At 37.3% G+C, this 12,136-nt stretch overlaps 1 protein-coding gene across 8 annotated transcripts in view; it reads left to right on the top strand.

Moving 5' to 3' along the window:
* The window catches only part of EVI5 (ecotropic viral integration site 5), a 214,386-nt gene extending 204,119 nt beyond the window's left edge, over positions 1–10,267 (top strand). For 7 of the 8 annotated variants that reach the window (XM_067726948.1, XM_067726950.1, XM_067726944.1 and 4 more), the window contains one exon: positions 6,159–10,267. In XM_067726948.1, the coding sequence (XP_067583049.1) occupies positions 6,159–6,470 (312 nt within the window). In that variant the 3' untranslated portion in view covers positions 6,471–10,267. The remainder of the gene's footprint in view (positions 1–6,158) is intronic. The other variant, XM_067726949.1, reaches the window with a different exon arrangement.
* The last annotated feature ends 1,869 nt before the right edge of the window (positions 10,268–12,136 follow it).

Here is a 12,136-nt window from a genome sequence, read left to right as displayed (position 1 = left end):
GCACTGCCAAACAATCTCTTGTGCTCTACCTATTTATTCTTCCTTCTCTCTCTTTGAACCTCTAGCAACCACTGGTCTACTTACTGTCTCCATCATTTTGCCTTTTCCAAAATGTTATATGGGTGGAATCATACAGTATTTAGCCTTTTCAGATTGACTTCTTTGACTTAGCAATTTGCACTGCCCAACACCCCTAGCAGCCTAATATTAAACTGTTTAACAGTTCTTCAGACCTCTCTCTTGCCTCCATACTTTTAGTACACGCTTCATCTCTTTAAAGGGACCTTTCCAATGTGTGTGACACCATGCGATACTTTCTAACCAGAAAGAATTACTGGTACAGACTCAGTCATTTGGAGAGAAACCAGGACCCTACTCAAAGATTTGGAAGGGGTCCACTCCTAAGAAAGGTACATTTCGTGTGTGTGTGTGTGTGTGTGTGTGTGTGTGTGTGTGTGTGTGTGTGTGTGTGTGTTAAAGCTCCTGAGTAGTTTCCCTAGAGGCCTCTCCTCTAGAGTGTAGACCAAAGACAGGCCTGGAAAATCTTATTTTTAACAAATTTCCAAGATGGTCTTATCAGGGAAGTTTGAAAAATAATGTTTTGGGGAGAGTTTGTTTTTCTGGCTCTAGTTATTTTAAACAGGTTTATTGAGATATAATTTACATATCATAAAGTTCTTCCATTTTAAGTGTAAAATTCAGTAGCTTTTAGTATACTTATAGAGTTGTGTGACCATAACCACAATCTAATTTTGGAATATTTCTATCACCCCAGAAAGAAACCTCATGTCCATTTTCAGCCATTCCCTTTGTCCTCCCCCAACTTCCCTAGTCGCAGGCAGCCACTAATCTACTTTCTGTCTCTGTGGACTTGCCTGTTCTGGACATTTCATATAAATGGAATCATGCAATATGTTGTCTTTTATATTTGGCTTCTTTGACTCAGCTTAATGTTTTTAAGGTTCATTCATATATCACTACTTCATTCCCTTTTATTGCCAAATAGCATTCAATTGTATGGAAATAGTGTCTTATTGTGATCATTTTATCTGCGTACATTTATTCAAATGATTGTCTTAGTTTTTTCGTTTTCTTGGTGTGGTCTCTTATGCATAACTCTCCTCTAATACAGTGTAAATCTCCTGTTATGTGTTAATCTTTTCTTTTCAAACAATTTACGTGTACTACTAATTTCACCTTCTTGAAGAAATCTTTCCTCTGGCCTGCTGTTCTTCTTCAAAGAGGTCTGACTGCCTGGAGGCCTGCATAGATGTCATCTTGGGAGCTTTTTTTATTATTGTAGGAATTCCTTTTGCCTCACTTTTGTATTAGACTTCCTTTTTCCTGGATCAAAAACAAAAGGATGTCTTTCTTGGTGTACTTCATTTTGGTGGAGCATATCACCTACCTTTCGGTGTGGGGCAGGGGGAGAAAAACGATGGAAGATAAACTATAAAAAGGATTTATCTGATTCCGGTTCAAGTCCTTTAAGCTTTTAACTCATATTTTAGTCTCACATTTAATTGATAGTTTGTATGGGTATAAAAAATTTTTTTAAGGTAATTACAACTTTTTAAAATATAGGTTAGAAATGTTTTTCTCAGAATTTTGGAGGCATTGCTGTAATTGTCTGATACCATTCTGATTCTTAATCTTTTATGTAAAACTTGTTGTTTTAGGCTGGATACTTTGTCTTTTCTTTGTTCCCAGTGTCCTGAAATTTTATTGTGATGTACTGTAGTATAGGTCTACTTTTATCCATTGTCCTGGGCACTTGACAGCTTATTCAATTTCAAAGCACATGTCTTTCAGGTCAGAGAAATTTATGTCTAAGACCCTTTTTTAGAATATCACTTTTTTTTTTTTACATGGATGCAGCATCAAGTTTTCTTCTCCACAGATAGCCTGTTAACTTCTAGTTTCTTTTTTTTGGTTTCTCTTAGATGCTTTCCTCAAATGTCTGATAATACTTTACTCTCTACGCAAACTTTAAGACTAAAGAACTTAAGGACTTCCCTGGTGGCGCAGTGGTTAAGGATCTGCCTGCCAATGCAGGGTACACAGGTTCGAGCCCTGGCCCGGGAAGATTCCACGTGCCGCGGAGCAACTAAGCCCATGTGCCACGACTACTGAGCCTGTGCTCTAGAGCCCATGGGCCAAAACTACTGAGCCCGCGTGCCTGGAGCCCATGCTCCGCAACAAGAGAAGCCACTGAAATGAGAAGTCTGCGCACCACAACAAAGAGTAGCCCCCACTCACCACAGCTAGAGAAAGCCAGCGCGCAGCAACGAAGACCCAACGCAGCCAAAAATAAAAAAAATAAAAAAGACTAAAGAACTTAAAAATCTGACAGGAAGTTCTGAATGCCTGGGTAGGATTCATTGACTATGACCGTCATTGTAGGATGATCCTGCTGAGATTCTTCTTTGGGGAATCCAGAGATTCCTGAATCCCTTTACATACAATTTAGCGACTCCTGGTGCCTATTTTTCCTTGGTGAATCTCAAAAGTACTTCTAGGCACATTCATTGACTTTAAAACCTATGTCTAATTTCACCCAGAAAAATAATACATTTTTTTCTTTTCCACGATATGAGTGTATTTCACAATTGAAGTTTTTGTCATTGCTGTTCCCAGTGTCACGAAGATATTCCTATAGTCTTTAACCTAAAATTAGAAAGACAGTGGGCCTCAAAAGGGTATGCTCCATCTAGTATGTATGTATACTTTTCAAGACAAAAGGCAGTAGCTTTTGTCAGATTCTTTATCCTGTGATTGACCCAAAAAAGATGTCAAACAAAACCAAACAAAAAAAATTGCCTAAAGAGTGGTCCTTATCCTAGGATGTACATCAAAATTACTCAGCTTTTTTGAACATATACATTCGTAGACTCTACCCTTAGACCAGAAGAAAGTTTCAGGAAAAGAGGTTTCAACAGACCACTCCTTGTTTCAAACACCAGATAGTAGAATTGGCCCAGAACAGCTTGGTTGTACTACTGAAAGATTGTGTCCATTTGTGTATACCAGACACAAACAGGTAGATGTCCATAGTTCAGGAGCACTTTTGTCCTGCATAATTGATAGTTGCATTTCAGGTAAATCAACTCCTTTCTGAGTCAGCCCCATTTGGTTTGAACATAGGATCTGCCACAGTGATTCTCTGAATACATCAAAATCTCCTGAGATGCTTGTAAAAAATATAGTTTCTGGGGTTTTACTCTCCATATTTGGGATCCTTAAATCTGGGGAGCGATTCTACATTTTTAATAGGCATACTTGGTTATCCTAATGCTAATGATCAGTGGGCCATGTTTTGAGATATGCTAATCTAAGTTTGTTATTGGTAATATCCCTGAAAGTTTTTCTAGGGGGGTTGGGTTAAGAAGGTTACTTGTCTGCTTTTTGTTGTTGTTGTTTTCTTTCTTTTTTCTTTCTTTTTATTTGGCCACACCATGCGGCATGCGGGATCCTAGTTCCCCCGACCAGGGATCAAACCCATGCCCCCTGCGGTGGAAGCACAGCGTCTTAACCACTGGACCACCAGGGAAGTCTCTGTTGTTGTTTAAATATAATTAATTCCCAAGAGTCTAGTAATAAGGGTAAGCAGTACAGCTCTTAGATGCAGGCAACCAAGACAGCACTTCAGAGGGCCCAGCTCTGGTCCTCTCCCAGCCAAACCCCTTTTCACAGGATGCCCTCCCAGAGGACATCCGCACCTGAAGTCTAACCCCTCTGAGACCATACTCTACGTACTCAGTACCCTGGAATTCCTTGCCCAGATGTCTACCTTCAGGGCCTACCACAGGCCTCTTCCCTTTCAGAACCAGTATGCACACTCCTAGGTCCAGGGGATAACTAGGATATAGCTTCAGTTTTACCGTCCCTTACCTTCACAGTTTTCTTCTTTCCACCAAAAAATTTCTCGATGTCTTCGCTGTTCTACATTAGCAGTTCTCAAAGAAGCAATAATTGCATCTCCTTTGACATTGAATAAATGACCCTTCAATCTGTAGTCCACTTTCTATAATATTTGAGGTCGATTATTACATTTGTTATGAGGGTACAGTGTTTTAATTGCAATAAATTTTGGTAGAGCAAAGAAAAGCATAGCTTTCCAAACAATTGGGAAGTTGTGGTTCCTCCGCCATACTCCTCCTTTATAGCCAGGAAGAAGGAAGACACGTGCTCTATATTATTTCTTCAAAAAGGGTTTGGGGACAAGAAAAAGGAAGACATCAACTGACTTAATTTTGCACTTGGAGCTATAAATCATGTGTTGCAATATGGTGATAGGATGTTGCATCAGAGTGTGGCAGTTGTAGTAATGCAGTGTGTATCACAACCACGGAGAGGTCTTTGTGGTGCTCTGTGCCCTTTCCCTAAAGATTCAACTCCAAGTTTATATCCAAGTTTATATCCCTTCTGCTATGCCAAAGAGGAAGGTTTTACTTAAATTACATTGTACCTCACTATGATGTTCTCTTAGCCTAGGGCACAGGAATTTCTTAATGGCTGAAGGTTTACCTGAGGCAGACATCATTGTGTTGAGTCCCAGCATCCCTCTTGTTTCCCATTGTCACATACCAACAGGGAAGTACTAGGGTTTCTTCACTTCTTCCTGGAAGTCTGTCAGGAAAGCTAGGAGGTGTTATGGCAAAGCTGTAATGTCTTTACTCTCAGAACCGTTAGTTTTGAAAGTGTATGTAATATTTCCTGAATATTTCACATTGTCTTTATCTCAAGATTCGAAAGATAGTGACCAGGAATTTGTCCTGGAGAAACAAAATTGCAGGTTGATAGTAATGATAAGGACAAGAGACATGGAGTATATTTTTAGCAAATTCTTGATAATAAAGGTAGATTTTGATAGTTAATGGTTTTTATTGTTTTGGATTTTTTTTAACTCTTCTACTTTGTCGTAGGAGAAAATTCATGGTGTATGAGATAAACAGGTGATAATATCAAAATTAAATTTTATATTTAAAACATAAGCCCTTGAGGAGAAGCTGATGTCTTAATTATATGATAGTGGATGTGGTAGTATCTATGGTGGTGGGTTTGGGAATTTGTGGGAATTTAGGCAAAGAAGTGGCAGATGATGAAAAGAAATCACCCTTAATACTGATAAAACTGGTTTGGGAGAATGTGGTTTTGATGTGTGCAACAATGGGTTTTTCAATACTGAACTCTAGAATTTGTCAGACTTGCCCCCCCCCCCCCCCGAGTAATAGGTGGCATTTGATCTGCATAGCCCTTCCCACACAAGGGTATGGCCCTATAAAATTCCAGGGATAGAGAAACAGAACCTGGTTCCCAAAGATGGAAAGAGAGGGAAAAGAGCTGAGCAATATGTGCCATTCCTCTTCCCTACCCCTGGTGAAAGAAGTCACTCCTTCTCTCTGGGAGGAATAGGGGAGAGAAGGCAAAAATGTTATACATCACTGGCCTTCCCTCTACACAGAAGGACATATCAATAGTGGGAAGAAGCATTTCTGCCCTAATTGAGTGATAGTGGTATGGTGGTGTTTAGGATATTATAACAGGATGGAGACTCCTAGCAAATTTTATTGATTTGTAAACCATTATCATCATTCACAAAATTATGGAGACATGCTCTAAGACAGTGTGTGTGATAGTTCAGAGTATTGTCTTTATTAAGTCCATATCTTCTACAGATGTACATTGAAATATTTGCAGGTGAACTGGTAGGATGGCTGGGATTTACCTCAAAACAATCCAGGAACAAGAGAGGCATATTGTAACAAGATTGTCCATGATGTGTTAGATGTTGAAATTAAGTGATGGGCACATGGAGTTCATGTTATCTCTAGTATAACAAAGGTTCCATTTGAATCTAAACTTGGGTATTAGCTATGTGTCCTCAGCAAGCTACACTACCTGAGTCTCTATTTCCTAATGTCTAAAATGAAGGTAATAAAATCAACCACACAGGACTGTTGTGGTGATTCAATTAAAATAAGTTATCTGCTCATTGCGTAACACGTGAGAGTCACTAAAAAATTGGTAGTTACTATTTATATCCATAAATGGAAAAAGATCAGGGTATCTTCTTACTTAAACATGAAATGTTTGCTTTCTTGGAGTGTGTATATTTCCCCAAGTTGAGTATATTAACTTGGATTTTGTTTCAACAGCTCAGGTGCCTAAAAGGCCAGAGGGGCTTCTCCGGCCAACCCCCTTTTGATGGAATCCACATCGTCAGCCATTTAATAGGAGATGATGAATCATTCCATTCCTCTGATGAAGAGTTCATAGGTAATTCCTTACAGGAAAGTGGCATTGGTTTTCCTTTGCACAGAAAATCTGGCCTGATGTCTTTGGACCCTACTGTGGCAGATGGTAGTGAAAGCGAAGCAGAAGACAGTGCGCTGAAGACCAGAGAGAGCAGTGAAGTGGTTCAAAAGGAGCGGCCCCTGAGAAGCGAGTCGTACTCAACCACTGTCTGACCATCACTGTGACCTAGACTGTGGATTTTTTTAAGGGATCAGTTATCATGACTAAGGGTTTTTGGAACATATCTGTTTCATATGTATATATATATAAATATATATATTTTACAATCTTAACTGCCTTTTTATCTTTGCCAAATCTTCACCACTGACTTACCATTGCTATAAAGTAGAGTGGAATATGGTTAATGGGAAAAATAAGGTTCTAGCAGTATTACTAAATATTAATGTTTCTTGTTTAGAAAATGCAATTATATCTATATGTGGGAACGATTTTGAAGTTCAGAACTGTGGAAAATTGAATTTTCTTCAGACAAAACTGTTCTTGTGCAATACTTTATGCTCAGTGAACAAATTGTATATTTATGTTTATCAGTTTGTTTTCAGGGTGGCTGTCTACACACATTTGACCGAGACATACATCTGATTTATCTTGGTTTTTTTGTGTTTGGGGAATTTTTTTTTCAACCAAAATTACTGCTTTATTAGTGGGTCATTGAAAATTCCCAAACGCAAAGCCTTTTTTTCACATAATTTTATAAACACAAATTAATGGTTATCTGTCTTGAGAATTCTAAATTTTGTTTTAATTTCAGATTTTTATGTGCACCTGATGCTTCTGTATGTTGCCTACCAGTCAGAGTAGTAAGTTAACTACAAATATACTGGGTTTTTGTACATATTTATAAATCTGCACCATGCAACATTGAACATTTTATGTGGAGAATGTATCTGTTGCAAGATGACTGCCTTCAGCATTATAAAAGGACCTCTGTAAATAATAGGTTAAAAGAAAATTGAAAATAAAACCAAACACTAATATTTTAATAGCTTTAGAATTTTGCTTAGCATTCAACAGTAGCAGATTCATAACTGATGCTTGTTCAAAGACACTATTGATGAAATCTTTTACTTCATGTGTATGTAACTAATAAATTTTTCATGATTAGAGAGGTAATAGCACACATTACTTAGTGCTAATATTCTACTTAATATAATTTAATCAATGGACTGAGGTCCACAATACACAGCAATTGTATCTGCAAATAATCTACAAACATTATCTTCAGATTCTCTAGTTACTAATCTATAGATAAAGCAAGCCATAAGAATCCTTTCCTACCAATTCTTTATTATCTAGACTTTTTTTCCCCAGAAAACTGAATGCCTGTCATTGATAAATTACAGGAAACACCCAAACTACACTTGTACTATGGAAAGACTACAAAAATGTGTTGACTGGATGCTTTCTACTCTCATTTTCATCAGCAGCCTACGGAAAAAAAATAAATAACCTTCAAGAATAAGAGGAAGGTAGAATTCGGTAAATATGGAGGTACAGTTTTGCACGATATGTTGCATGCAGAGAAAAAAAAATTACATGACACAATGGAACAGAAGAGACAAAAATAGTTTTCTGTCTAAACCAAGGAGTTAAGCCTTACGGTGCATCGTAGGCAAGAGTTTCCCAGCAAACCCTTTATAGCCGTTTTGCTTGAGAAACAAGATTGAAAACATGCCTATTGTCTCCATAGCTCCAGGCTAAATTCTAGTGGTTAAGTAATTTACCTGTGGTCACAAGTTAGTAAGTAATCAGAGCCAAGATTTTAATCCAAGTCGCTCGGACACCAAAGCATTTGAAAAGGCTCAGCTAATGAATTTCTCAATTCCCTGCTTTTCTGACAGTTAATGTGATTTAAATAAGTTTGATTTAAATTGTTTCCTGAATATATTATGTAGATATATATCTATATGTATAGATATGCAAGTATCAACACTCATAAGCTTTACGCAGCTCATGAACATAGATACTACTCCTAGAATTGTCTGACTGGTGCCTTTGGGATTCTCTTTTGGGGTTCATTGCTGTCAGTCTAGAGGCTGTTGATGCCCAAGTGAAATGAGATGATTCATGGCCACATGATTGCTTTGACCCCCCACATCAAGAAATCCGAATGATCCAGCCCATGAGCCAGTTCCAGCCAACATCCTGTTTTCACATGACCCACAAGCTAAGAATGATTTTTACATTTTTAAAGAGTTGAGGAAAAAATCAAAATAATAATATTTTGTGTCACATGAAAATCATATGACCTTCAAATTTCAGGGTCTAAGTTTTATTGGCGCATACCCATGCTTATTCATTTGCATGTTGTCTGTGGCTGCTTTTGTGCCACAGTAGCAAAGTTGAGTAGCTTAAAATATCTATTATCTGTCCCTTTAGAGAAAGTTTGCAGACCTTAATTTAGATACTCTAAAATGTAGGTTTACCTCTTCAGTTTGTCTCAAGTAGAAGACTGAACCATTTGCTTTTGCTGTTGAGCTAATGGTTTGGAAACCTAAAATTTCCTGTTGGATTCTATACTTATAACTATTCAACATGGAGAGTGTGCCAGCTATTTTAGATTGCAAAGTCTTCGAAGCCATAGACAAATTTGGAAGGGTATCTGTGCCTTTGGAAATGGAGAAAGAAAGGAAGGAATACCAGAATCCTAGCACTGTTCTTGAAAGCATGCATCATTGATTGACCTTTAGGTTTATGCTTTATGCTTCACTGAGTCAGTGTTATAATTTGACTTTAAAAGTAAGAACATCTTTCTAGAACCATGTTTCAATTCTAAACTTTGAAAGATATTCTTAAAGAATTTCCTAAGTACTGTTTCTGGTTAGGAATTAGTTGTTAAAAGAATCATGGTAAGTAAACCTTACTCTGTTGAGACTCTTGTAATTTGGATAATGAAAAACTAGAAATGACAATCTTCTCATTCAAGATCTTTGATTCAAATACTCCTTAGAAGGGTTTAAAATCTTCCTGGCCTTTAGGATGTAATAGGATAACTTACTCCCTTGGGATAGTTACTTTCTGGTGTCATTGCCATCCTGGGTTGAAATGCTGAGAGAGACTACAGGTCACCTGAATAAAATGGAAATTGCATTGAGGTGATGAAACAGAGACCTTAAAGATCAAGAAAATATTTCAACAGCCTTTTAAAAAATTAGTGGTAAATTTTTTCTTCCTGGAAAAATAAGTCAAAGATGTAACTTTACACAATTTCTACCCTTTTTATTGATAGATATTAAGCATTCAATGTTTGATGACTAATTGAGACACCAAGTCCTAACTAACTGGTTGGCTATTTGGGGAAGGAAAAAACAACTTTTTCGTAGCTCTGGAATGTAATGCAGCTTGTTACTCTCCAGATAGTGCCTTTGATTGCAAACAAGGTCTAGACCTTTTAAAGTATTTTATTTCTGACATCATAAGAAATGATTTGGTTCCTCATTCTTCTTTATCTTTACATAGTGCACTATAATTTTCAGATTTAAAGTAAAATAAGTGTATGAATCGTGTGTTAGTAAAGCCCTTTTATGACCAGCTTGATTTTTGTGTGAGTACCAAGTGTCAACAGCTAACATTTCATGAAATCAGTGATTTACTTCGTGAAAACAATGAGCTTTAGCCTGAAAATTATTGCTGCTCTGTCATTAATGAAACAGTAAGTTTTTTAAATTAATTTTAATTTAATTCATTCTACTGAAATTAAATTTTCTGATTAAAAATGGAGTGAATGCTATTTATAATCCAACTTTTTACATCAATCCATTGATCTACCTACCCCTTCTTTTCACTCCAAAGAGAGGATAGAATAATACATTAGATATACTATAGAGATGCAAAATTATAATGTATTTCATTTTACTGTTGGAATTTCTTATTGTAACATTGTATGATAACCTGAAATGTTTACTTGTGCCTTTGCTTTAAACAATTAAAGTTTTCCATTTTATAAGAATTTCTGTTTCCTTAAACTATTCAACTTAAAAGGGGATAGGCATCAAAAAAAAAACTGTTTAAAAATGTGTGGCCTAACATCAGATATTCATGAGTAAGGCTTGTGCTCCGTGGGTACAGGGACCATATCCGCCTGTTCCACCTATGTGTAACTAGTGCCAAACAGAGAGCCTAGTATATATTTTTCGGTTTAATGAAAGGCCTAATACCTGGATTTGTTATTTCCTTCAGTAACATGGTAATTTTTTTAAAATAGTAATGGCAATATTTTCATCTCACATTGTGTTTTAGGTTATTAAGTTAACTAGCAACTAATTCAATAAATATATTTAAATATATAATTTGAATATACATAGGTAATTATAAAAAGAAAGGTATGCCTTCTGCATCATCACAATGTTAATAATCATTTAATTCAGAAGCAGTAGTTCATTGTATATACATATTATATATACAATTGTATAAAATGTAATTTATAATCCAGGGTTTCCTACCTTGGCACTATTGACAGTTGGGGCCAGGTTGTTGCAAGTGGCTGTCCTGTACATTGTAGGATGTTTATCATCATTCCTGAGCTCTACCCACCAAATGCCAGTAGCACTCTCTCTTTCAGTTAGTTGTGTCTCTAGCTGCCAAAAGTAGGGAGGACTGGAATGAAAATCACCCCTGGTTGAGAATCTCTGGTATATATTTAGAAGTGAGTCAAAAAACAAAAAGCCACTAGGGCTAAAACTAAAAATATATACATCTATTGAAGATGGATATCAAATTTGTTTCTAGTAGCTGGTGAGAAAAGTAAAACCTGAACCACAGTGAGGTGCCTCTTCACACTTATTAGAATGGCTATTAAGACACATACACACACACACACATACACACACTAACAAGTGTTGGTAAGGATATGGGAAAATTGGAACCCTTGTCCATAGCTGCAGGGAAAGTAAAATGGTGCAGCCATTGTGGAAAAGTTTTTGCAGTTCCTCAGAAAAGGTAACCATAGACTTACCATATGATCCAGCATTGCCACTTCTAGATATATACTCAAAAGAAAACAGGTACCCAAACAGATATTTGTGCAACAATGTTCATAATAGCATTATTCACAATAGCCAGAAGGTGGAAACAACAAATGACCATCAACAGATGAATGGGTAAATAAAATGTGGTATATACCTACAATGGAATATTATCCAAGTATAAAAAGAAGTGAAATTCTTTTTTATTTTTTGGCCGCGCCATGCGGCTTGTGGGACCTTAGTTCCCCCATCAGGGACTGAACCTGGGCCCCAGCAGTGAAAGCACTGAGTCCTAACCACTGGACTGCCAGGGAATTCCCCGGAATGAAATTCTGATACATGCTACAACATGGATGAACCTTGAAAAATGCTAAGTGAAATACACCAGACATATAGTGTGATTCCACTGATTTGAAGTACCTAGAATAGCAAATTTATAGACAGATATATCAACACAAGTATTTCTGTACTTCTGTACATGTTTAACACGTAGACATTAACCATGGGATAGTGGTGTAGGAGAAAGGGAAGTTATTGTTTAATGGATACAGAGCTTATGTTTGGGATGATGAAAAAGTTCTGGAAATGGATAGTGGTGATGGTTGCACAACACTGCATGGATTTAATGCCGCCAAATTGTACACTTAAAAATGGTTGAAATAGGGACTTTGGTGGGCCAGTGGTTAAGAATCCGCCTTCCAATGCAGGGGACGCAGGTTCAATCCCTGGTCAGGGAACTAAGATCCCACGTGCAGGGCAAGTAAGCCCTCGCACCGCAACTAGAGAGAGGCCGTGTGCTGCAACAAAGAGCCTGAGCGCTGCAATGAAAGATGCCGAGTGCCCCACCTAAGACC

This window comes from Pseudorca crassidens, chromosome 2 (genome assembly GCF_039906515.1).
Source record: "Pseudorca crassidens isolate mPseCra1 chromosome 2, mPseCra1.hap1, whole genome shotgun sequence".
NCBI classification, from domain to species: domain Eukaryota; kingdom Metazoa; phylum Chordata; class Mammalia; order Artiodactyla; family Delphinidae; genus Pseudorca; species Pseudorca crassidens.
The sequence above is the reverse complement of the archived record's forward strand: the minus strand, read 5'-3'. Positions and strand labels throughout refer to the sequence as shown.